General features: G+C 38.7%; 1 protein-coding gene across 4 annotated transcripts in view; it reads left to right on the top strand.

Annotated features, from left to right (window-relative positions):
- Positions 1-27491, top strand: part of LOC126249780 (endoplasmic reticulum membrane-associated RNA degradation protein-like) — an 89472-nt gene that overhangs the window by 34110 nt on the left and 27871 nt on the right. For all 4 annotated transcript variants that reach the window (XM_049951474.1, XM_049951481.1, XM_049951465.1 and 1 more), the window contains exons 4-5: positions 8376-8713; positions 9809-10180. In XM_049951474.1, coding sequence (XP_049807431.1) covers positions 8376-8713; positions 9809-10180 — 710 coding nt within the window. The remainder of the gene's footprint in view (positions 1-8375; positions 8714-9808; positions 10181-27491) is intronic.

Raw genomic sequence — 27491 nt, 5'->3', positions numbered from 1 at the left:
AACAATGACTGAAGAGAATCGTTCAACGTGAGAGAAGTGTAACCCTTCCACAAATTGCTGCAGATTTCAATGCTGGTTCATCAACAAGTGTAAGCGTGTGAACCATTCAATGAAACATCATCGATATGGGCTTTCGGAGCCGAAGGCTCACTCATATACTGTTGATGACTGAACAACACAAAGCTTTATGCCTTGCCTGGACCCGTCAGCACTGACATTGGACTGGAATGTCGGCTGGTCGGACAGGTCTTGTTTCAAATTGTATTGAGCAGATAGATGCGTAGAGGTATGGAGACAACTTGATGAATCCGTGGACCTTGCATGTCAACAGCGCACTGTTCAAGCTGTTGGAGGCTCAGTAATGGTATGGGGTGGGTGCAGTTGGAGTGATATAGGACCCCTGATACATCTAAATGTGACTCTGACAGGTGACACGTACGTCAGCATCCTGTCTGATCACCTGCATCCATTCACATCCATTGTGCATTCCGATGGACTTGGGCAATTCCAGCAGGACAATGCGACACCTCATATGTCCAGTATTGCTACAGAGCGGCTCCTGGAACACTCCTCTGAGTTTAAACACTTCTGATGGCCACCAAACTCCCCAGACAGGAACATTACTGAGCGTATCTGGGACGCCTTGCAATGTGCTTTTCAGAAGAGATCTCCACCCATCAGTACTCTTACAGGATTCATGGCATCATTTCCCTCCAGCACTATTTCAGACATTAGTTGAGTCCATGCCACGTTGTGTTGCGTTACTTCTGTGTGCTCACAGAGGCCCTACACAATATTAGGCAGGTGTACCAGTTTCTTTGTCTTTCAGTGTAAAATACCAAGATTTTAGATAATGTTTATTAATTTGATTTGTTGAGCAACCTGTGTTGTTTGCTTGTTATAATTTTAACCATTGTAATAGTGGTCTTCTTGTTTTATAAAGGTGTAAAGGAGAAGACTTATTTAAGTCTGTATCTACACTATGCGGACGACAGAGAAATGCATAACAGTGCTTTCATTTCCATAATACTCACATGGTTAGTGTAAGAAGCATTAATTTTATACTTTTCTGAATATTCTGTTATTTTCCGATTAGTGTGAGTGCAAATATGTGCGATCATTTCATCTGATACCAGCAACTGCGATGATTCAATTGGTGACATGTTCCGTTTCTCACGAGCTGCACTGATGAGACCAGGCAGGTGAGTGATGATGTTGTGGCTTCTGACTCAGGACCTAGATGTTGGATGAGTAGACCACTTGAATCGATTTTTACCTTGAAAATATGCAGTACTTGACAGCCGGCTATCTCTCTCTACTGAATCATCAAACGATGGATTACTTGAATCAGAAGAAATTTCTTGTTGAAACAACAAAAAGATTCACACAGTTATAGCTTCTGGCCATTAACGCCTTTGTGAGCAGTAGACACACACACACACACACACACACACACACACACACACACACACACACACACACAGAGAGAGAGAGAGAGAGAGAGAGAGAGAGAGAGAGAGAGAGAGAGAGATGAACCCACACTGTGAGCAGCAGCACCAATACATGATGGGAGTGGCTACTGGGTGGGGGTAAGGAGGAGGCTGGGGCGGGGAGGGGGAGGGATAGTATGGTGGGAGTGGCGGACAGTGAAGTGTTGCAGTTTAGATGGTGGGCAGGAGAGAAAGGGGGGAGGGGGAAGTAGTGGAAAGGAGAGAAATATAAAGACTGGGTGTGGCGGTTAAATAACAGCTGTGTAGTGCTGGAATGGGAACAGGGTGGGGACTGGATGGGTAAGGACAGTGACAAACTAAGGTTGAGGCCAGGAGGGTTACAGGAACATAGCATATATATTGAAGGGAAAGTTCCCATCAGCGCAATTCAGAAAAGCTGGTGTTAATGGGAAAGATCCATATGCCACAGGCTTTGAAGCAGTCATTGAGATGAGGGATATCATGTTCGGCAGCGTGTTCAGCAACAGGGTGGTCTGCTTGTGTTTCGACCACAGTTTGTCGGTGGCCGTGCATGTGGACAGACTGCTTGTTGGTTGTCATGCCAACATAGAATGGAGCACAGTGGTTGCAGCTTATCTTGTAAATCACATGACTGGTTTCACAGGTAGCCCTGCCTTTGATGGTATAGATGATATTAGTGACCAGACTGGAGTAGGTGGTTGCAGGAGGACGTATGGATGTATGGGACAGGTCTTGCATCTATGGCTATTACAGGGGTATGAGCCATGAGGTAAGGGATTGGGAGCAGGATGGACAAGTATATTGTGTAGGTTTGGTAGACAGTGGAATACCACTGTAGGAGGGGTTGGAAGGATAGTGGGTAGGACATTTCTCATTTCAGGGCACAATGAGGGGTAACTGAAACCCTGGCAGAGAATGTAATTCAGTTGCTCCAGTCCTGGATGGTACTGAGTTACTGATGCTCCTCTGTGGCCGGACTGTGGGACTTTGGGAGGTGGTGGGAGACTGGAAAGATAAGGCACTGGAGAATTGTTTTTGTACGGTCAGTGGAGGCTTCAGTGAGATCCTTGGTATATTTAGAGAGGTACTGCTCATCACTGCAGATGCAACAATTGCGGGTGGCTAGGCTGTACAGAAGGGACTTCTTGGTATGGAAAGGGTGGCAGCTGTCGAAGTGGAGGTATTGCTGGTGGTTAGTAGGTTTGATATGGACGGAGGTACTGATGTAGCCATCTCTGAGGTGGATGTCAACATCTAAGAAGGTGGCTTGTTGGGTTGAGTAGGACGAGGTGAAGCAAATGGGGGAGAAGTTGTTGAGGTTCTGGAGGAATGTGAATAAGGTGTCCTCACCTTCAATCCAGATAGCAAAGATGTCATCAATTAATCTGAACCAGGTGAGGGGTTTAGGATTCTGGGTTTTTAGGAAGGATTTCTCTAGGTAGCCCATGAATAGTTTAGCATAGGATGGTGCCATGCGGGTGCCCTTAGCCGTACCGCAGTTTTGTTTGTAGGTAATTCCTTCAAAGGAGAAGTAATAGTGGGTGAGGATTTAGTTGGTCATGGAGACTGGAAGGAGGTTGTTGGCTTGTAATCCATAGGGTGTCTGGAAAGGTAGTGTTCAATAGCAGTAAGGCCATGAGCATTAGGAATGTTAGTGTACAGGGAGGTGGCATCAATAGTGACGAGCAGGGCACCATGTGGTAAAGGGACAGGAATTGTGGAGAGTCGGTCGAGGAAATGGTTGGTATCTTTTATATAGGAGGAGAGATTCCAGGTAATAGGTTGAAGGTGTTGGTCTACGAGAGCAGAAATTCTCTCATTGGGGGCACAGTAACCGGCCACAATGGGGCATCCTGGGTGGTTGGGTTTACGGACTTAGGAAGCATGTAGAAGGTGGGAGTGCGGAGAGTGGTAGGGGTAAGTAGAGAGATGGACTCTGGGGAGAGGTTCTGGGATGGGCCTAAGGATTTGAGTAGTCACTGGAGATCCTGCTGGATTACTGGAATGGGATCACTGTGGCATGGTTTGTAGGTGGAAGTATCTGACAGCAAAACAACGGTGGTGGAGCCTTTGTCTGCAGGTAGGATTATAAGGTCGGGATCAGTTTTTAGAATGTGGACTGCGGTTCTTTCTGCGGATGTAAGGTTAGTTTGCACTTTGAGAGATTTGGGGAATAATGGTGAGGCAAGGTTCAAGGTTAAGAAATTTTGGAAAGTTAACAAGCGGTGGTTTGGAGGCAATGGGGGTGGATCACGGTTGGATGGAGGAGTGAACTGAGTTAGGCAAGGTTCAATATTGGTCTTTGGTTGAGTCTGATTGGTCGGGTTGGTGGCAAAAAAGTGTTTCCACTGTAGGGACTGGGAGAAGGAGAGAAGGTCTTTAACTAGTCCTGCATGGTTGAATTTGGGAGTGGGGCAAAAGGTGAGGCCTTTGGAAAGGACTGATATTTCTGTGGGACTAAGGCTTCTGAAGGAAAGGTTCATAACTGTGTTGCAGGTCTGTTTAGTTTCTGGGTTCTGTGTGGTGGTGGGAGGTAGCTCTGGAGGGTGGGGTGAGTGTAGTAGGTCTGTGAGACAGGGTTTGTCAGCTATGAGGGGCCCATGGGGGAGGTTTGGAGGTTGTTCTGGAAGTGGTGGACAGTGGTATTCCAAGGCAGGAGTAGGAAGTGAGCAGGATGGAGAGCTTTTTGAGGTGGCGTTGTGCATGTTGCACAAGTTCCTGCAGGGCAAGAGTTTCAATGTGTATTATGGGTTCCAGGAATTTGGGATTACATAGCAGGAGAATTTTGCGGATGGAGAGGATTGAACTTGGTTGATATGGTTTTGTAGGACTATGTTGGTGAGGACTAAGGATTGGTGGAATTTGAACAGATGGAGGTCATTGTGGAAGGAGGGGTAGCATCCAGAGATGGGTAATTTGATGGTAAGGCCATTAGGGGGGATTTCATGAGCCAAGCAACAATGCAGGAACAGTATGTGGGACTGGGATCTGGTTAGGAATAAGGAAACTTTTCTGTATTAACGCAGATGGAAGGAGCAAGGATCGATGGTGGTGCAAAAAATGTGAAAAATTACCTAAGAAAGTAGAATTACGTAAAAATTACGCAAAAATACACCCAAATACGTGTGAAAAGTACAAAAAGGATGAAATGGATGCACAAGGGGGGAAAAAAGAGATAAATCTGAGGAAGATGATGATAGTGGAAGGCAAAAACTCACTAAAATTGGCAAGAACTCACAAGGGTCAAAGTAGAGAATAACTCATCATTAATAAATATATGTATAATACTGTGGGTAGCAGGTATGAGGGCGGATATGCATAAAGAAGGGGGACCGCAGATGTGACTAGATGAGGTGGATTTAATGGGATAGAATGAAGAAAGCGTGGGGGGTGGGGAGGGTTTCATAGTTAGAGTGTTAAGATCATGTGGCACCGGAAAAGTGCAGGAGATAACACACAAAAATACGGGAACTGACACAGGGAGCATGATCAGTTTGAAGGCATAGGCTTATTTATATCGGCGGGAGTAATGTGGGACATAAGATGCTGCACCAACAATCTGCGTGGTCTTGAGGCCGTCTGTTGCACGTGGCTGAGATGGTTGATACAGTGTGGCGCATAAGCAGAGTGTGCAGTGCGGTTCGTAAAGCAACAAGAGAAACACAGGAAAGAAAAGAAAGAAGAATGGACATTGAGTATAGCAATGCAAAAGAAAGTAGTTACAAAGGAAAACAACACAGGGTTAGGATCGAAGAAAAACCGTCAGGCAAAAATCAAACAATGGAAAATCCAGGATGGAATGTAACAATACCAGAGAAGGAAAGTTCGCGCGCGCGCACACACACAAACGCAACTAGCACACACGTCTGCAGTCTCAGAGAGCTGAACCCACACTGTGAGCAGCAGCACCAATGCATGATGGGAGTGGCTACTGAGTGGGGGATAAGGAGGAGGCTGGGTGGGGAGGGGGAGGGATAGTATGGTGGTATTAGCGGATGGTGAAGTGTTGCAGTTTAGATGGAGGGCAGGAGAGAAGGTGCGGAGGGGGAAGGGGGTAAGTAGCAGAAAGGAGAGAAATAAAAAGAAGAAATTAAAACACTGGGTGTGGCGGTGAAGTGATGGCTGTGTAATGCTGGAATGGGAACAGGGAAGGGGCTATAATTGTGTGAATCTTTTTGTTGTGCCTATCGCGACTCAGCATCTACGCTATATGGTGAGTAGCAACTTTTCTTCTCTGGTATTGTTACATTCCATCCTGGATTTTCCATTGTTTGAACTTCCTTATTGTGTATTTTCATTGTCACTTATGTCATCATCACTTACGTTGTCTTCGTCACAAGGCTGAAAATCGCTTAAAGATTCTGTGTCTGAATAATTTTCACAGATTTCTTTTTTGGTGAGACCCTGCTGCATTGTGGCAATAAAGTTCTTGAAACACCACAAAATAAGTCAGTATACATAGACTAAAAAATCCCATATCTGGAATCGCAGGTCAAATTGGACCCAGGGATGGCACTTACCTCCACTTCCAGTAAATTTCAAGCAACGAGTTCCCAGTCCCTGGTGCATCTCACAATGTACTGAGATTACACTGGTGCACAAAACAAACTCCACGCCTTTCCATTGTTAAATGGTTTTATTGTTGTCGGTGGGTCCAAAATCACCCACGATTCCGGTTAATGATTAAGAAGACCAAGGTTGAATTTCAAATTCATGTCCTTACGATAACAACAGTTACGGTACCATTAATAACACTAATAGTCACAATAAAAATTACCTGTCTCATAAATGGCCCTGGAAAAGTTAATGAGAAACCCATATTCAAAATTAATTCTTCTTCTGTGCCAGTAACTTCACTGTTACTACTGTACTTGCCTGTTGTTCATTCTGGATTTATATGAGAACCTATAATCAAGCGAGTATTCAAAATATCTTTAGCAGAAAGGACTAGAGTGCACAATAAGTGAAGTGTGGCATTACAATAAAGCAACTGTGGTACTACTAAATTTTAGAGTTGTAGCAGACTGCTGTTAATGCGAGGTAAATAACAAAACAATTTTCTTATAACTGTGATTCTCTCTCAAGAAGGATTCTCCACTTTCATATCGTTAGTTCAGCTGTGAAACAATTTCTTCCTCAGTAAAGAGAGCATCTTGTAGAATGCTGTCCATTTTCATGAACTGAAGGTAGAACCAAGGAACCACTTTCGAACACCAGAAGATACATAGTAAGCAATTTACACGGTATTGTTTACTAAATCCAAAGCAATCTAGTTACGCAGTATTTCATTGTTTTGCACTTATGCTGTATTTTCATTTATTTTTTTGCTCTGCCATATGCACAGTATTGTTTTAGTTCATTTCATAGGTATGTAATTTAAACAATCAGCGTTCTGGCAGTAAGAGTAGAAGCACTGAGAGTCAAAGGATATGAACTGACTGAAAAATGCAAAATCGATAATCTGTCAGTTACACGGTATTGTTTCTCCATCGACGACATGTATTTATTCATAATTGGAAAGGACACTGACATCCATGCCATTCATTTCCCTAAAATCAAAATCATCATTATTATTTCTACAGCTTTCCTTTACTCTCTTAACCCTTGTCCCTCATTTACTCTTACCAGTTCCATTTTCAAACCATGGTCTATCCTAGACACTCACTCACCTTAACTAAGTATCAACAAATGTGTGCACTAAGCTTGTGTTTCTTAATCTGAGTTATAATGTTCTGGTCCGTAAGTTCAGGTCCTTATAGTGAGCACTGTCTTTACTCATCAGTTATTTATATTATATCAAGGATTTGACACTACCATGTTGTTTATACAATAATGATCAAAACGTACACACTTATACGAGGGTTGGAACTTAAATAGTGGCAACTATTTATTCACAACCGATACAAAAGAGTTACATGTTTGCACCTGTTACTGTCCTTCAGAGAAGTCCCCAGAGTTGTTTAGAACCCAGCAATGTGGAAGGCGTAGCGTACCATTAGCAGAACCTGTTCTGTTGATGGTGCGAATGGAGTGGTCTAAAGTTATGGTGATTCTCATGTACGACTGTGATGGTGTTATCCTAATGGATGACGTTCCTCCACAGCAGACCGTCATTGCACAGTATTACTGTTCATTTTTGGAGCATCACCTGCAACCAGCTTTGTGTAAGAAGCGGTGACACGTTCTACGCAACCCACCTATCATATAGCACGACAATGCGCGGGCGCATACAGCGCAAGCTGTGGCTGCTCTGTTCTGTTGATGGGACTACCATCCACCATACTCCCTGGACTTAAGTCCTTGTGACTTTGATTTGATTCCGAAGATGAAGGAACCACTTCGTGTCATTCGCTTCAGAACTCTTCCAGAGTTTCGACAGGCAGTAGACTGCTCCATTTGCACCACCAATAGTACAGGCTCTGCTAATGGTATACTACGTCTTCCACAACACTGGCTACGGGGTCTACACGATGCTGGTGATTACTTTGAAGGACAGTACAGGTGCAAACGTGTAACTCTTTTGTATCGGTTGTGAATAAATTGTTTCCACTATTTAAGTTCCAACTCTCATATGTAACCAGCATAAAATATGGCACCTAAATTGTTGCAGATAATTCAAAACATTATGTATGTAGTTAAAATGTAAATTAAGATTTTTCTATGACCATGCATTATCTTCTGAGATCTTAGAAATACCAGAAAGTAATGTAAAGGTTTGTACCCAAGCCATGTAATAGTCATTTCTGTGTAGTTTTACATTATTATATCTTTGTCTCAGAATGAGTTATATACCAGTCAACATTGTTTTCCTACTTCTGGGTCTAAACTTTTAAACAGTATGTGGTGCACATTTCTGAACTGTGTAATGTAACATGATCACTTAAGTGTTCACTTATTTTTCAGACAATATTCCTACAGTTACTGGTAGGCACTCCACTGTCTTTTAATGCGCGTAACCTGGTATGGCATGGGTTTCTTCATCCAGCTGAGATAGCCCCATCACTGGCTACAGCACTCTTCGTTGCAGTTGCCAGTATAGGGCAGCTGCTGTCTGCTGAGCTTGCTTCAATTCCCCACAGGCCTCAGGCCAGCGATCTATCTGAGCTCGCCAAACATATGGAGCCACCTCCTGGTGACCTTGTACCACACGCAGTCCTGTCTGTTCTTACAGAATCTCCACTTATTCCATCACGACACATTGCTTTTTGGACATCTGCTTTACAGCACTATCATAGGGGTAGGTGAGTAAATAGACTTTCAGCTTCTAATTGCTATATACTTGTGTATGTTGAAATAAATGTTATTTATCACGAAATGCTGTGCTTTCAGAGTGATGATCAAATATATTTCCTTTCTTATGATTCTCATGTGCTTTTTAGATGCTCAAAATTTCCACCAAAAATTTTGCCCACCCTATATTATACAAATATGGGCTTTCTAGAAAATGGTGCAAGGCTTTTTGGTATTTTTTTTATTTTAGGAACTTAGTTCACTGGAAGTGTTTTAGCTTTGAAATAAAATGAGTGAGAACTAAATTGAATGTATTATCATCAGTGACATCCACTGCTAATAGTCCCTTCTAAATTTTTTCCAAGCATTATGGTCTTCAGTGATACATATTCATGCTGCTCTTACAAGTTTTCTAATATCACCTACCAGCATTCCATGGAATGGTTGGCTTCGTGCTCTCTCTTGGAATCCAGCAAAAAACTTCTTTGGTCTGTCTAACAGCCATTCAACTGACCTAATGTTCCATTCATTTTCATTATGTGTTGATAATTATGTTTTCAATCCCAGTTTATTCTCTGATACATTCGCTTGTCCCGGTTCTTCCCGTATTTCTCAGTGCATTGAAAAGACTCCAGGCTATTTTTAATTTTCTGTTTATGAATTTTGCCAAACATCCAGTCGTCTTCATTTGGGCCATATGTAAGGACTCATCAATGGGAGGGGGAGGGGAGGAAGTGCACATGCATGCAGCCGTGTGTGTGTGTGTGTGTGTGTGTGTGTGTGTGTGTGTGTGTGTGTGTGTGTGTGTGTGTGTGTGTGTGTGTGGGACAGAGAGTTTGTGTATTCTAATTTATAGAAACTAAAATTTCTACAGATAGTCTCATCTTAAAATTCCATATCAGTTTTGAAGACTATTCAATTTCCTAAGATAGATCAGAAATCCAAAATATTTTTTATATGCAACTACAGAAAAGCTTTGAGTTGAGTTACATTCATTGCACAATAAAGAGTTGATCCATTTTCAATAACGTAATAAAGGTATTATATAAATGTGAACTGGTTTCATAATTTTGCAGTTCTCTGGTACCTGAATATATCTGTTGCAGTTGGGGTCGGTGCTGCCTAGTGGCCCTGCCACAGCTTGAGCACTTGGCACGCGTGGCTTACTGTGTTGCTCACAACTGCCCATCTCGCTTGCTCACTGCTGAATCAACAACACGATATCTTACTCTGGATGATCTCCTAGATACATCTGATACCAGCATGCTGTTTTTACTTGGGGAAGGTCTTCTGCAGTTACTTAGAGATTTACTGTCCCTACCAACAGGTCCCAGATTGAGAGATCGTCTCAGCCACGGAGAAGTCGACCTGGCAGATATTCCGAGCTGTTTAGCAGGGCACTTGCTTGGTGCTGCAACAGCCATAGCCCTCCGGTTCAGGGCCAGTTCTACACAGCCATACAGCAATTACACATCTAGGTCTGTATTCTTCTTTCTTGTTCTTCATGTTTATTTATTTATTTGTTTTATTTATAAATATTAAAAATGGTTGAAGTACAATATTATTAAATGTTTATTGAGAGATTTATTTAAAGGAATGACTGACACACATTTGAAGTTTAATGTGAACAGTCAAGCAAAATATTGTCTCATAGAAACAGGAATCATTTACTGAATTTGATGGCAAGGTCGCTAGTTAAAGCCAATGCTAGGCACTGAAAATGAGATCATTATATAATCACAATAAAGGCACAAACAGTTGGACTGTCTCCAGAATGGTGTGTGCCTGTGTCTAAATAGAATATACAGTAATACTTTATGATTAATGGAGAATACTCACCGAAAGTCAGAAGCATTGAGTTGTCACTAGGCACACACACAAAAGAAAGAAAACGTACCTACTTTTGGGTGAATCTGTTGATGAGCAAGAGTAAAACACACACGCACACGCACATGCATGCATGCCAAGCCCCTACCTGATGCCGTCTAGACAGTGCCAATGCTATTTTTTGGCTGGTGGTAGTTATCCTTACTACAAATCCTCCCTCCTCTCTCTCTCTCTCTCTCTCTCTCTCTCTCTCTCTCTCTCTCTCTCTCTCTCTCACACACACACACACACACACACACACACACACACACAAATAAAGCTGTGCTGTTACAATGAAGTATTGCCCTTTCCTTGCTGAGGTCACGTTGCTGACTTTACGATTAAAGTTTCTCACTTGCGCAAGGTTAAGCAATCATTTCCGGGTTTGTTCTGCTTTCCACATCGTCTGTTTTCTGCCTGTTTCTTACTTTGGCTGTTACATGTGGCTTTGGCCTGGCTTGCCCTTACTTTGTGCCACCTGGAGAAGACTTGGAGAAACTTTTACATTGCTCCATAATACATTTCCAGTGTTTAACGTTCCATCTTCTTTAAAAAAAATTTGTCCAGAACTTTTTTTAGTTTGTCTCAGAAACAGTATCATGAAATGTGTGTTGCATAGGTAATTACATACTGTACAACTTCCTGGTATTTAAATTTTCAGAAAGCTTATTCACAAAGGTTTTTGGTGTTTTATTAACTCTCTAAAATCTCGCTCTATTATACACTTTTTAAAAATCTTTATTGCCACTATTTAGCCATGTGACAGGTATTTGATGGCTTGGCAATTCAGGTGGATGAGTGGTTATGCCTGCAGAAAAAGTAGAATGTGCAAATAGTTAGTAGAACCATGGCAGCCACGGTAATGTAAATGCTAATGGTCATGATGATGTTATGTCGTTTTTTATCCCTATAGTTCTGAATATGCTGAGCGTTTTTTCTGCAATAGTTACTGGCCCTTTTTGTGATGCTATCAGCTCGTCTAGTGAGTTCAATGTGTTTTAGCTGTTGTTGGAGAATGTGAAGTTTTGTTTGGGTAACACTTCTAACAGTTTTTCTGGTCAATAGAACTTAGGTTTTGAGAACTGTATCATGGGTGTACTTGCGACACTAGCTGGAAGATGAAATTGTGCTCCTGCCATATCACAGGTTGTGCCATTTATTAATATGTCAATGTTTCATAGTTCTAATTTGGTCATGCCCATGGGTTTTTCATTTTGGTAATAGTTGACAATAAGAACTTCCAGTGTGAAAACTGAACAAATTCAACATGCTCCCCATCATTGTTACGTCATTTTGAGTGAAACTCTGAGACACTCAAAAGTATAAAGCATTGAAAGCCTTCAATATTTTGGTAATAATAATGTTCTTTAAGCCATGTTTCTTTTATTTAAAGTTTTAGTGGTCTCAGATGTAATAGTTCCTCTCTACAGATACCAATAGAAGTCGATATAAATTCTTAATGCTGATTTAATCTTAGCCCGCAGTAGATTGTGAGGTACAGAGGAAGCAGGAAGGAGAACTTTGTTGCCACTTTGAGTAGACATAAGAGGGGGAATGTTGTCTGGCTCCTATAGAATGATAAAATGATGCAACTTTAGGCAAGCATGCGGCATAGATAATCATCAGTTATGGTCTATAAATTACACGTGGAAGTATAAGTTTATATGATTGAATACTGTTCACATTTAAACACACTTCTTACATTGATACAACACAAGTTTGTTACCCTATTACAGTGCTGCTCGGTTATCATAAAGATAAGACAGTTGACAGGGAGTGTACCGAAATGTGCCGATAACAGGTTGGGAGCCAAAGCCCAACTTACTGTTGACAACTTATAGAAATTGTTCCACTTCTCGCTGCTCCCAAACTTCGCCGTCTAACAGTCATTGAAAGTATTCAGTTGGCAAATTTAATTTTGTAGTCATTACAATGAATACTTGCCCTTATCTCGTACCTTCCCACTCCTCACATCTACACACCTGTCCACCACTAATGGCTTTGCTTGCTTTCCTTCCAATATTATTACTCTATAAGATAGCAAGTATGAAGAGGAGAAGAAAGATGCTTCTTATTTGCTCCAGAGGAAAGACAGTGATCTGCAGTTGACACAATCATAACTGCAAATTGGGCTGAAGTGAATTTTTTCAATCGTGCTATCATTGTGTTGACATGAAGTTTAATGCAGTAAGGTACTGATGATATCTATTTCTGCCACCTGTCAGTCAGATACTAGTCTGGAAAATTTGACATTGCTCAGCATACTCTTTAAAGGCTTTCCATCCAAAATTAATATATTTTTTGCATTTGAAAATGAACTTTGCTTCTGCTTCTATTTGAAGGACATTAGGCTTGTCTCTCTTAAGCTGTGTAGTTTCTTGGCATAATATGTTGAAAGTGTGTCCCAATGAAAGTATTTTGTGTTGGGTTATAATAAAACAATGGAAAATCCAGGATGTGATGTAACAGTATTATGAAACGAAAGTTGCTACTCACCATATGGTGGAGAGGGTGAGTCATAAATAGGCACAACAAAAAGACTGTCACAAATAAAGCTTTCGCCCAGCAAGGCCTTCATCAACAATAGAACACACACACACACACACACACACACACACACACACACAACTGCAGTTTGTGTGTGTGTGTGTGTGTGTGTGTGTGTGTGTGTGTGTGTGTGTGTTGGGTGATGGGTAGACTGCAAAATGTACAGTTTGTCCATTGCAACTTAATGCTTTTACTGGGGACATCTGGAAATAGAAAACATTGTCACACAGAGGTAACAACAGTTTCATTTAGTCATATTAGAGGGAGGACTCAAACACAGAACCTTTGCCTTTTATGGGTAAGTGCTCTGTCAATTAAACTACACAGGCACGACTCACAACCTGCCTGCACAGGTTTACTTCTGCCAGTATCTCTTCCCTACTTCCTGAACTTCACAGAAGTTGTCCTGCATACCTTTTGAGACTAGCACTCCCAGAAGAAACAATATCATAGAAAAGTGGCTTTGCTACAGCCTAGTGGTTTTTTTTTTTTTTTTTTTTTGTTTTTTTTTTTTTTTTTTTTTTTTTTTTTTTTTTTGAGTGAATTCATGCTTTGGCATATGGTTGTAATCTGACAGGAAGTTTCAAATCAGCATGCACTCCACTGCAGTTTAAATTTAAAAAAAGACTAGTGCTACAGTTGCCATATTTGAGCATTTAGTAATGATACAGTATTTATTTCTGCAAATTATGTATCAAAGAAATAAAATAGAATTCAACACTGGGTAACACAATGTTCCTGCTCATAGTATTGTTTCATAGCTATGTTTGGCAGCAACTAAAATTAGTCAATACCATCCCAAAGTCATCTGACTTATATATACTGAATCCACTTCAACATTTGCCCACAGCAAGATTACAGAACCTGTGGTGCACTTTGGTTGAAATAACCTGGCGATTGAGGTAATAGTGAGATGTGGGTAACACAAGTTCCCTGCTCTACAGAAATAAAACATTGAGAATGTGGCATTGTTTGCTCTGCATCATTCCCGAACTGTTCCCATGGCCAAACTGCCTTAACAAATGGTCATTTCACTTTCATTGTTTGTCTAATGCATCCCATTGCCATCATTGTATGTATGTATGTTTGTATGTATGTTGTTTTTGGTGTGCTTATCATGTCTGATGAAATGTGAAACATAGGGGGCAGATCCAGGATTCAGGATCCAAACACGTGAAGAAATAAAGCAGGAAAAGGAATTGTGTTTAAAGGACAATCATGACAACTCGCGTGCAATCTGTGGGAATATTTTGAGAGGAAGGTGCAAAATGGGAGTCCTCTGTTAACCAGTTTCCAAAATAGTTCCCGAAGCACTCTCGTGGTTAAAGTTGGTAAAATAACAGTACTTTGTATTGGTAAAGAAAAATACAAGAAGGAAGGAAATCAAATGGGATTCAGTTGTCTTCATACACTGGGCAAGAAGAAAAGTATTCAGAAACATTGAACAAATCTGGATCCTTCTGCACAAGAAACAATTCTGGTCAATCAGTGTGAAGTGATCCAGTGATGGTTGATTGCCCTATATTTGAGAAGTTCAAAACAGTTTTTTTAAAAAAATAATTTATCTTCCACCTTTACTGGATGGCAGCCATTTTTATTTGAGGGCGTGCTATGATTTTTCAGTCTGGAGACATTAGCGAAAATTTGAATATCTCTGCACTGGGTTAAGTTACTACATTGCAACTGACATGATTGTTTTTAGAAAAGTGTCCTCTACAACATTGTCTATTACACAAAATACCCTAAATTCAAAAATAACCAGTCAAAATTACCTTCAAAGTTTGGTATCCAAATTTTCAAAAATCCACTTTTTAGGCCCAAAAATAACAAACAAGGAGTGATTTATGAGAGTCTATTTTTTCCTATAGTTAGATATCCACTGCTAGCCTCATAGAGAGCAAGAACCCTTACAAATGTTTCCTTAATTTTTTCTGAATTTTTGAAATTTGAAAATTTCCAATTTTTTTAAGTTTGGTGTTAGTTATCCCAGGTGGTACTGAATATAAAAATTTGATTTTTGCAGTTTGTACACCTAAATGATAGCAACGTACTGTAAAAATTTTAACATTGATATCTGACTGTGAACAAAAATATGAATTTTTGAAAATGAGGAGATAATTCACACTACTCTACAACTGATTGTATGGCTGTTGCATATTTAAGTGGTTTATTGTTTCATTGTAATAAAATTTAATTGTGACATATATTTACTTAACACTATTACCCAATATTCATTTAGTTTATTTATTTTTAATAATGCAATATTAAACAATAGGAGCTTTCGCTTTTGTTCTATGGTAATAAAAATGCCCATTTACATTTAGGTCTATTGTCAATAAAGAAGTATGTAATTGCTGGGTGTGGCATTGTAGAAGTAAGTACATTATTGCTGGGTGTGTCTTTGTTGTAGTCAGTCTGGTGAAACGTCTGTTGGAGTGGATGTACATACTTCATCGAGAGTGTAGAATGTGTTATGTGCTTTGTTCTGTGTGTAATTTGTAATTAATTTCTAGAGATTAACTGGAATGCAATAGCGTAATAACATGGATGAACAGTGCTCTGTTGGAGAGTGAAGTGTGTCACAAAACAGTTTACAGTTCAGTTTCAAAAAACTTGAAAAATGTCAATGACTTTGATGAAGTTAGACAAACTTTGTTTAAATTTCGAGTAAGTTCTTCTGTAACATCAGTGTGTGACTATCATGAGAAGAAATATATTCTGAAGTACAACCACATTTTTGGAAGTATGTGCTGTAACCCACTTAAAGTTCATAAAAAGCCTATGACTAAAGCTTTGAGGGAAATAAAACTTAAAACATTTGTCTTTGTTATGTGAGAGTGAAACAGCTTCCCTAGTGAAACGTAATGTGATTCCTGGAAATTCCCTGTGCCCAAATTGTTACTCAAAAATATTTGTTGTGTTTCCAGAACCAGAATCATGTAACCTTGTTAATGACATTCCTAATGAGGAAGCTGTTAGCATATTGGATTTTGCTTGTTCTAAGTTAGACATATCTTCTGCTTCAAAAATATTAAAATTGAGTAGCAGAAAAAAAAGCAGCTATTGAAAATAAGGTACAGCAAATTTCAAACAAAATTAGAAAAGACTGGGAATCATGCTTTAATAATACGGATACCAACATTATTTCTGAAGAGGAAGAAAACCTACCACCAGCATCATATGACACTGAATATTTGAGCTGAATAGAGAAATTAAAAATTAAATCTTCAGTGACATCCAAAGAGGAAAAAGTAAAATTTTAAGTTTGCTCCCTGACTCATGGTCAAGAGAAAAAATAGTTCATGAATTCTACGTTTCTCATTGTTTGGTTAAACTATCCCAAAAATTAATGAAAGAGCAAGGCATTCTTCCAGTTATAGGAAAGAAGAAGGGAGTAGGTATAAGTGAAGAAACAGTTAAAAAGATCCAGCAGTTTTTTGAAGATGATGAAAACCGTAGAATGTGCCCAGGTTGTAAAGATAGCAAAAAAGTTGTTATAAATAGAGTTAAAGTAACAAAGCAGAAACGACTAGTGCTATCAAATTTAAATGAACTTTATGTAGCTTTCTCGTCCTGAAAGCAAAATTGGAAGGTCAAAATTTTGTGACCTCCGCCATAAGTGGTGTATTTTGGCTGGATCCTCAGGGGCACGCTCCATATGTGTTTGTTTATATTATCAAAATGTCAAACTTATGATTGCGGGTGCAAAACTCACTGACCTTAACTACAAAGAGTTACTAGAATTAATGGTCTCTTGACACTAACAGTTAGAACTGCATGATGAGTTTGTGTAATAAATGCCCTGGTAAGGAAACTGTTATTGAATTGTTTCACGAATATGATGATGAAATACCAGACAATATTACCTTCAAACAGTGGGTCACAACTGACAGGGCAGAATTGATAACAGTGGTTAAATCTCAGGAAGAGTACTTGGAATCTTTAATTGATAACTTACAAAAACTCAAAAGTCATCACTATGTTTCTTAAATCCAAAGTAAGTTTTTGAAGGACAAAAAAGCACAACTTCATGAAACTGAATGCATAATGCTAGCTGATTTTGCAGAAAATTTTACATTTGTGATTCAGGATGCAATACACTGGGTCAATGTCCAGGCAACAGTGCATCCATTTATACTCTACTTTAAAAATGAGAAAGATGAAGTTTGCAGTTCTTCAGTTTGCATTCTAAGCAACTACTTGTAGCACAACACTTTGGCTGTACATGTGTTTCAAAAGTATATAATAAATTACATAAAAGAAAATTTTCCCAAGGTTGAGGAGCTGATATACTCTTCAGATGGAAGGGGTAGTCAGTATAAGAACAAAAAGAATTTTTCAAATCTGTGCAACCGCGAATTAGACCTTGGATTGGAGGCTGAATGGCACTTTTTTGCATCTTGCCATGGTAAAAATGCATGTGATGGAGTAGGAGGTACAACGAAACATGAAGTAAGTAAAGACCAACCACAGACCAAATTATCACAGTACAGGACATGTATGTCTTTTGCAAGGATAATATTAAAGGCGTTACCTATTTTCTGATCAAGAAAGAAGTGGTTCTCCATATGAAAACAACACTTCAAACCAGATTTGAAAACTGTATAGCAATAAAAGGAACAAGGCGTTTCCACAAATTCCTTGGCATTGCAGAAAACTTAGTTCGATGCTATGTAACATCAGAAACCGAAATTTATGAGGATCATTGTGTCAGTAAAATTACATCTCTGTCTTTAACATTGAATGACATAGTGGCATGTGTGTATGATGGGCAGTGGTGGCTTGCAGAGGTTGAAAGACTAAGTATGGAAAACAAAGATGTTTTTGTGCATTTTTACCACCCTGCTGGCCCAAGAACACCATTCAAGAAATCTACTAGTGGCAAAGTTTGGATACCAATGGAAAATGTTTTAAGGAAACTTTTAGTGCTTGAATTTACCACAGCAACTTGGTCTTATTGAAGCTGTCTGAAGAAATAAGTGTTCTTAACATTCACCATCAGGTTGAGGAACAGTCGCATCTCAAAGGATGTCAATTAAAAATATTTATTTTAAGTATGTCAGAATAATGTAAATGTTAATTTCAGTGATGTTTAAGTACCTTACTTCAATAATAATCGATTATATCCCGTCACTATCACACATGAATAGGCAACAGCCGTAAGATTAGTTGTAGAGTAATGTGAATTATCTCCTCATCTTCAAAAATTCGTATCTTTGTTCACAGTCAGATATCAATGTTGAAATTTTTACAGTACGTTGCTATCATATAGGTGTACAAACTGTGCCAAAAATCATATTCAGTCTCACCTGAGATAACTAACCCCAAACTTTACAAAAAATGAAAATTTTCAAATTTCCAAAATTCATAAAAAAAATTAAGGAAACGGTGGTCTTCCTCAATATGAGGCTAGTAGTGTATGATATCTAACTATAGTAAAAAATAGACTCTCATAAATCACTCCTTGTTTGTTACTTTTGGGCCTAAAAAGTGGATTTTTGAAAAATTGGATACCAAACTTTGGAGGTAATTTTGACTGGTTATTTTTTAATTTAGGGTATTTTATGCAATTGACAATGTTGTAGAGGACACTTTTCTAAAAACAATCATGTCAATTGCAATGTAGTAACTTAACCCAGTGCAGAGATATTCATATTTTTGCTAACGTCTCTAAACTGAAACATAGTCGCGCGCTTACAAATGAAAATGGCCACCATTCAGTAAAGGTGAAAGGAAATATTTTTAATAAAACTGTTCTGAACTTCCCAGTTATAGGTTAATCACATATAAAAAAATAAAATAGGCCTATTTAAAAATGGCCAAGCAACAAACTTAATTATTATTGGACCACTTCATTTGGGTTGACCCATTTAGCATCACATAGAAGAAAAGTATCCAGGAACTGGATCCTTTTGCACGAGATGTGACTTGGCATCACCTATACACTTTGTCATCGTCAATTTGTTTTTAACCAACTTAACGGTATTGCATTATATATTACTGTATCTACAGTTATTGCATTTAAATTTTAACATAGATTATTATTATTATTATTATTATTATTATTATTTCTTTCCTTTCTCAGACGTTATGTCTGGTTAAAAATGGAAAGTGATGCAGACCTTGATCAAGCGTGACCTCCTCCTAACTGTATGGTATATGTTACATTGCATTTAGGAACTTTCGGGTAATTGAACATGTATCAATAATTACAGATTTCTGTAGTTGTATATATACGTTTGGATGTAGCTGTATTGCCTTGATGTACTGGTGGATATTGTGTGGTATGACTCCTGTAGTTGATAGTATAATTGGTACAATGTCAACTTTATCCTGATGCCACATGTCTTTGACTTCCTCAGCCAGTTGGATGTATTTTTCAATTTTTCTCCTGTTTTCTTCTGTATATTTGTTGTATTGGGTATGGATATTTCGATTAGTTGTGTTAATTTCTTCTTTTTATTGGTGAGTATGATGTCAGGTTTGTTATGTGGTGTTGTTTTATCTGTTATAATGGTTCTGTTCCAGTATAATTTGTATTCATCATTCTCCAGTACATTTTGTGGTGCATACTTGTATGTGGGAACGTGTTGTTTTATTAGTTTATGTTGTATGGCAAGTTGTTGATGTATTATTTTTGCTACATTGTCATGTCTTCTGGGGTATTCTGTATTTGCTAGTATTGTACATCCGCTTGTGATGTGATCTACTGTTTCTATTTGTTGTTTGCAAAGTCTGCATTTATCTGTTGTGGTATTGGGATCTTTAATAATATGCTTGCTGTAATATCTGGTGTTTATTGTTTGATCCTGTATTGCAGTCATAAATCCTTCCGCCTCACTGTATATATTGCCTTTTCTTAGCCATGTGTTGGATGCGTCTTGATCGATGTGTGGCTGTGTTAGATGATACGGGTGCTTGCCATGTAATGTTTTCTTTTTCCAATTTACTTTCTTCGTATCTGTTGATGTTATGTGATCTAAAGGGTTGTAGCAGTGGTTATGAAATTGCAGTGGTGTAGCTGATGTATTTATATGAGTGATTGCTTTGTGTATTTTGCTAGTTTCTGCTCGTTCCATAAATAATTTTCTTAAATTGTCTACCTGTCCATAATGTAGGTTTTTTGTGTTGATAAATCCCCTTCCTCCTTCCTTTCTGCTTAATTTGAATCTTTCTGTTGCTGAATGTATGTGATGTATTCTACAGGGTGTCACAGCTATTGGAAAACTACTTTCACCGGTATCAATGTAGGGCTGGGGCCCATGAATGTACATATTTGGAAACATTCTTAAACGAAAACATATGTGTTTTTTAACACAAACTTATGTTTTTTTAAATGGACCTCCTATATTTTTTTTCAGCAATCCATAGCATGACAAAGCACATACACAATGGCGTTGATTGCGTCGCAATATTCCCATTACATCCCGAGATATTGAGACGCGAAGTTGACGCTTGAAACCCCATGCCACCCGCAATCAATGCCATTGTGTATGTGCTTTGCCATGCTATGGATTGCTGAAGAAAAAATATAGGAGGTCCATTTAAAAAAAACATAAGTTCGTGTTAAAAAACACATATGTTTTCGTTCAAGAATGTTTCCAAATATGTACATTCATGGGCCCCAGCCCTACATTGATACCGGTGAAAGTAGTTTTCCAATAGCATTGTGATCATGTAAGTGTATTGAGTGCTTCTAGGTCTGTGTTACTCCATTTCACTACTCCAAATGAGTAGGTCAGTATTGGTATAGCATATGTATTTATAGCTTTTGTCTTGTTTCTTGCTGTCAATTCTGTTTTCAGTATTTTTGTTAGTCTTTGTCTATATTTTTCTTTTAGTTCTTCTTTAATATTTGTATTATCTATTCCTATTGTTTGTCTGTATCCTAGATATTTATAGGCATCTGTTTTTTCCATTGCTTCTATGCAGTCGCTGTGGTTATCCAGTATGTAATCTTCTTGTTTAGTGTGTTTTCCCCTGACTATGCTATTTTTCTTACATTTGTCTGTTCCAAAAGCCTTATTTATATCATTGCTGAATACTTCTGTTATCTTTAGTAATTGGTTGAGTTGTTAATTTGTTGCTGCCAGTAGTTTTAGATCATCAATGTGTGATTTTGTGTTGGTATGTTCCAGTAATATTGTATCCATAATTTGTATTATTTAGCATGTTGGATAGTGGGTTCAGAGCAAGGCAGAACCAGAAAGGACAATGAGTCTCCTTGGTATATTCCACACTTAATCTGTATTGGCTGTGATGTGATATTATTTGAATTTGTTTGGATATTAAGTGTAGTTTTCCAATTTTTCATTGCTATGTTTAGGAACTGTATCAATTTAGGATCTACTTTGTATATTTCCAATATTTGTAGTAACCATGAGTGGGGTACACTATCAAAAACTTTTTGGTAATCAATGTATGCGTAGTGTAGCGACCTTTATTTAGTTTTAGCTTGATATGTCACCTCTGCATCTACTATCAGTTGCTCTTTACATCCTCGTGCTCCTTTGCAACAGCGTTTTTGTTCTTCATTTATAATTTTGTTCTGTGTTGTATGTGTCATTAATTTCTGTGTAATGACTGAAGTTAATATTTTGTATATTGTTGGTAGGCATGTTATGGGGTGATATTTAGCTGGGTTTGCTGTGTCTGCTTGATCTTTAGGTTTCAGATAAGTTATTCCATGTGTAAGTGTATCAGGGAATGTGTATGGGTCTGCAATGTAACTGTTAAATAATGGATGGATATGTGTGTGTGTGTGTGTGTGTGTGTGTGTGCGCGCGCGCGCGCGAGTGTATACCCGTCCTTTTTCCCCCTAAGGTAAGTCTTTCCGCTCCCGGGATTGGAATGACTCCTTACCCTCTCCCTTAAAACCCACATCCTTTCGTCTTTCCCTCTCCTTCCCTCTTTCCTGATGAGGCAACAGTTTGTTGCGAAAGCTTGAATTTTGTGTGTATGTTTGTGTTTGTTTGTGTGTCTATCGACATGCCAGCGCTTTCGTTTGGTAAGTCACATCATCTTTGTTTTTAGATATGTTAAATAATTTAGTTAGATATGAATGTGTTGAGGTGAACTTCTTTAGCCAGAAATTTGCTATTTTATCTTTTCCAGGGGCTATCCAATTGTGCGTAGAATTAATTGCTTGGGTGACTTCATGTTGCAAAATTATCACTTCAGACATTTGTGGTATCATCTTGTATGTGTCTGTTTCTGCTTGTATGCACCGTGAATGTCTGTTATGTTGTACCAGGTTTGACCATATGTTGCTCCAGAAGTGTTCCATGTCTGTTATGTTTGGTGGATTCTCTATTTTAATGTGTGTGTTATCTATTGTCTGGTAAAATTTCTTTTGGTTTGTGTTGAATGTTAGGTTTTGTTTCCTTCTATTTTCACTTTTTTTGTATCTTCTAAGTCGTTTGGCCAATGCTTGTAATTTCTGCTTCTTTTCATCTAATTTCTCTATCGCTTCTTGTGAGATTTTACCTAACCTTTTTCGTTTTTTGTCTGATATTTCATTTCTTATAAATTGTGTTAGCTGTCCGATGTCTTTTCTCAGTTTTTCTATTCTGATCTGTAGCCTGTGTTGCCATGCTGGTTTTGTGGGTTTCTTCTGTGTGTTGGTTGGGTTTGATCTCTGCCTGGTGTGTATATTTAGTGTAGTGAGTGTCTACCGTGTCTTCCTTCGCTGTCGGCGTTGTCGTTGTTACTGTGAGACACCGTTATACCAAGAGGAAAGGCGCGTCGATCTTAGAGCATGAGATATGATGACCTTAAGCCATTGACAACACACAACGGTCACGGTAGCACCTGATTCCAGAATAGCTGCAGTAGTTAAGATCTACGAACTATACCCTCTTGACCAGGTCCCCAAAACTTAACTCGTAACGAGATCCCTTCAAAGCAAATTGTCATAACGATCGTCTATAAAGGCTTCGTACAACGAGAAGAAATGTTACAGTTTATGGAATAATAACAGATACGACCAAACTGTCTTGTCTCTTCTGCTTTATTTAACATAACTTCGTTCACATTTTCATTTCACATTCACCACTCATTCACCGAAACCCTTTGATGAACAGTTTTAGTTGCTTGACACCAACAGTCAATGATAATGATACAGCTTTTCTCCTTTTTATAAATTGAAGCGCGCTCTCCGCGATATAATTAAAAAAACAAAAAGGGTCTCAATACCGCATCCCTCTTGAGATGCGAATAGACTTATCCCGGAATTGACCGCCATGTAGGTGTACTCAGTTTAATGAGCACACTTCGCTATCCGCTATTTCGCGTAACTGAATGTCCATTTGTTAGTCTGATTATACACTGTAGCTATTTAAAATTCGCCCCTATATTTTTCACAACGCACAATTAGCACTTCTTCACTTCCCCCCCCCCCCCCCCCCCCAAGAGTAAACAGAAAAAAAAAGACGCCGTATCATCGGCTTAGTCGATATAAAGCAAAACACCTTAATATGCCCAATTTTACCTCTTCTTATAGGATCAGCTACCTTACTCATAAATTTACTACATATTATTTCCAATAATACTAAACAGGCATCACCGTTATATTTTAATTGTATTCAAAAGCATGTTACTGTTATTATGACCGACCAAATCGTAACAAATCGCGCGGCGTGCGTTTTTAACGATATCTTTACGCTATTCAAGTTCCGTTACAGCTATCTTGACTCGTAATGTTACACGGCCCCCCAGACTGTGATGTCTTGAAGAGGGTTCCAGACAGAACAGGCTTATTTTTTTGTGTACTGTGACGGGAGAGGGTATTTGTTTCGGTGAATACACTCACTCTCAGATTCACTCAACAAGTCAGTACATACATTCTACAATATTTGAGTTGAGTTAATGGGCCTAGACAAAATGCCCTTAACTAAATTCCACATTTGTTTAAAGGTTGTCTTAGAAACACTTCGCACTAATCACTTCATATTCACACCACATTTTTTTTTCCTTGGATGAAGCCCTCAGTTCTTCAACCGACTGTGCAAGGCAGGGATCACAGCTGGGTTTGACGATTGGCATCCTAGGCCAAAACCCTTATCAGGCCACTTGTTTAACCAGAGAGGATTTGGTCCTCTTCTTTTCCTCTTAATTCCACTTTTAAATCATCCATCCTCGCTGTTCGGTGAGAGGATAAATCGTATTTCAGCGTCGTCATTGTTGCTGATACCAAGAAGGTATCTCATGGAAATCTTCGGTACATTCTTTGTAAGTTAGTATAAGTACGTATTTATCCACTGGTGCTTTTATTTAGTCCGCTCTGAGTGTAGTCTTGGTATCATTCAGTGTTTCTTGAATCTATATTTTGCTCATTATTGATAATACTTCTTCAGGTCTATGTGAGGGAACAAGCCCTTAATTACATCATTATCACAATCTGCCAGGAGGTTGCTCCCTTCATGAGGTAGTTTCATTATTTTGTATGGACCTGTATATAAATATTGCCATTTCTTATTCAGTCTTTTCCTGGTTGATGCTTTTGGGTGATTTCTCAATAAAATTTCTTCCCCTACATCATATGTGACTACTTTCTTCACATTTTTATCAAAATGGGTTTTTCTCAATTGTGCTTGATGCTTCAGGTTTTCGTAGACCTTCTTCACCATATCTTCTTTCTTGGTAATCTTTTGTTCTATCGCAGGTAATTTCTTCATCCATTCTGGCACAATACTTTCACCAAATACTATTTGGTTAGTTGAATAACCTGTCGATAAGTGTGGTAAGTCATTATACACTTTCTCAAATTCATAAATCCAATCAATCCATTTATAATGTTGTTTGGGTATGTACGTCCATAAAAATCGGTTGAACTCTCGGAAGATTCTCTCAACCGGATTTCCACAAGGGTAAAATCTTGAGATGTAAATGTGCTGGATTCCTTGTTCTTTCCATACTTTGCTTGTATAATAAGCAGCGTTGTCTGTCAAGATCATTATAGGTTTGCCGAGCTCAGTTATATAGTTGTTGATAAATTTGCGTAACATGGGTCGAACGTGGAGATTTTTCAAAGGATATAATTTCACATATTTTGAAAAGAGATCATAGAAAGCCAAAACATATTTGAACCGTCCACGTGTCATGGGACATGGCCCACAGACATCACATGACACCAACATTAAAGGTTGTTGTGGGATGATAGTATGTAATTCTATCTTCCGACAATAGTTTATGGGTTTCGCCTTCTGACATATTTTGCACTTCTTAAGAATATTTGTAGCTAGACGTCCCAAATTTGGATGATAGCAGTATTGTGCTATTTTGGCTGTACATTTAGCGGCACCAAAATGACCCCAATTCAAGTGAGTGTACCATACTAGTGATTCTAAATATTTATTTGGAACACAAACTTTCCAAACATCTTTCCGGATTTTAATTGATACTGTTCTTGAGAGTGACTTAGCGTTTTGCTTTCAACAGCATGTCTAATGGCTTTCCACAACTTATCATCTTCTTGCAGTTGTGGAAGACTTCGACATAGCTGTGAAATCTGCCTCTCACAATATTGCCTTGATAAATTCATGACTTTAAAGTCAACAGTCCGTTCTTCACACTCGTCGTCATTCTTTCTTTATGGTAGTCTTGAAAGAGCATCGGCTATGATATTGTCTTTCCCTCTGATGTATTTGAGCGTAATATCATATTCTTGCAGTAGCAAGGCCCACCGGGTTAAATGTGAATGGAACATCCTTCCTGTTAAAATAAAAGATAAAGCTTTGTGGTCGCAGAATACAATGATCTTCTTTCCATATACAAAATAGCGAAACTTTCTAAGGGACCAGACCACGGCCAGTACTTCCAATTCAGTAGTACAATACACACGTTCACAGCTAGAGAGTGTTCTGCTGGCAAACCCAATTATTTTGATGGTATTGATATCTTCTGGATTGTCCTTCTAGAAAAGAGTGGCACCCAATCCTGTTTCAGAAGCATCCGCAGCAATATAAAAATCTTTATCAAGTCTCGGATGATGTAACAGTGGAGCATTAGTCAAAGCATTGCGGATGTTACCAAAAGCTTGCGTGCATTCGGAATTCCACTCCCACATGACATTTTTTCTTAACAGCCGTAACAAACAGTTTTGGCTTCCTAACTGATTGGGTAAAAATCGTCGAAAAAATGAAACTAAGTCAATAAATGACTTTAATTCCGTTCTATTCTTTGGATAAGCACATCTGTTAATTGCATCCATCTTTTTAGTATTTGGTTTTATCCCTTCAGGAGTAATTATATGTCCAAGAAATTTCAATTGGTTATGAGCAAACTTGGATTTGCTCAAATTTACAGTAACTCCGTATTCCAAAAATTTCGCAAAAACTCTTCTTAATAAGTCCAAATGTTCCTCCCAAGTTTCAGAAGCAATTAGCAAATCATCCACACATAAAGTAACTTCATTCAAAAGGTCTCTACCCAGTACGGTATCTAATGCCGATATGAAAACAACACCGCTTATTTTCAACCCAAATGGCATGACGGTAGACTGGTAACTTCGGCCCAGAAAAACGAATGCAGTGTATTTTCAAGATTCTTTTGATATTCTAGTTTGTCAATATGAACTGCGCATATCCAAAGAAGTTAAGAAGCGGGCACCATAAAACTTTTGCACTAATTCTTCTAGGTTCTCCGGTCGCGTTTGTACAGGTACAATGATCTTATTGATCTCTCTGGCATCCAACACCAATCTGATGTCACCATTGGGTTTAATTACCGCCACAAGAGGGTTACAATATTCGGAATCTGAGGGCTCAATAATACCGCTTTCTAACATTTTATTGATTTCCTTTCTGACTACTTCTTTCTTTGTCCATGGGATAGAATAGGAAGTACGACAAAAGGGTTTATGTGCATACGTCTTTATATGGTATTCAAAGTCTTTTATTACACCCGGACGTTTACTAAAAATCGACTGATATGCTTCCAACAAGTAGTACAATTCGTCCCTTTGGATAACAGATAAATATTCTGATTCTAACACCTTTTCCTGCAATGACATTTTATCCATCATTTCTTCAGAACATTCAATAAGGCATATATCATACACATTTTCATCATCAATACTGACATATTTTACCATTAGATTCATACACAATTGATTTGGAATTACTCGGCCCTTTCTCAGGGTGGCTGTCAAAACATGACCATTGGAATTAAATATACATTCACCTTTCTCTAAATTAATGATTGCACCGGTCTCACATAAAAAAATCCAAACCCCAGATATATGGTACTGTCATTTTAGGAACAACCAGGAATGTACTTTCTATTTGAGCCCCCCGTATTGTAACGTCGATACGTACCTGTTTCACAGCTTTTTGCATTTTTGCACTGAACGCGCCAGACACGGTACATCCTGTGATA

The sequence above is a fragment of the Schistocerca nitens genome, chromosome 1, assembly GCF_023898315.1.
Source record: "Schistocerca nitens isolate TAMUIC-IGC-003100 chromosome 1, iqSchNite1.1, whole genome shotgun sequence".
Lineage (NCBI taxonomy): Eukaryota > Metazoa > Arthropoda > Insecta > Orthoptera > Acrididae > Schistocerca > Schistocerca nitens.
This window is presented reverse-complemented; position numbering and strand designations above follow the sequence as displayed.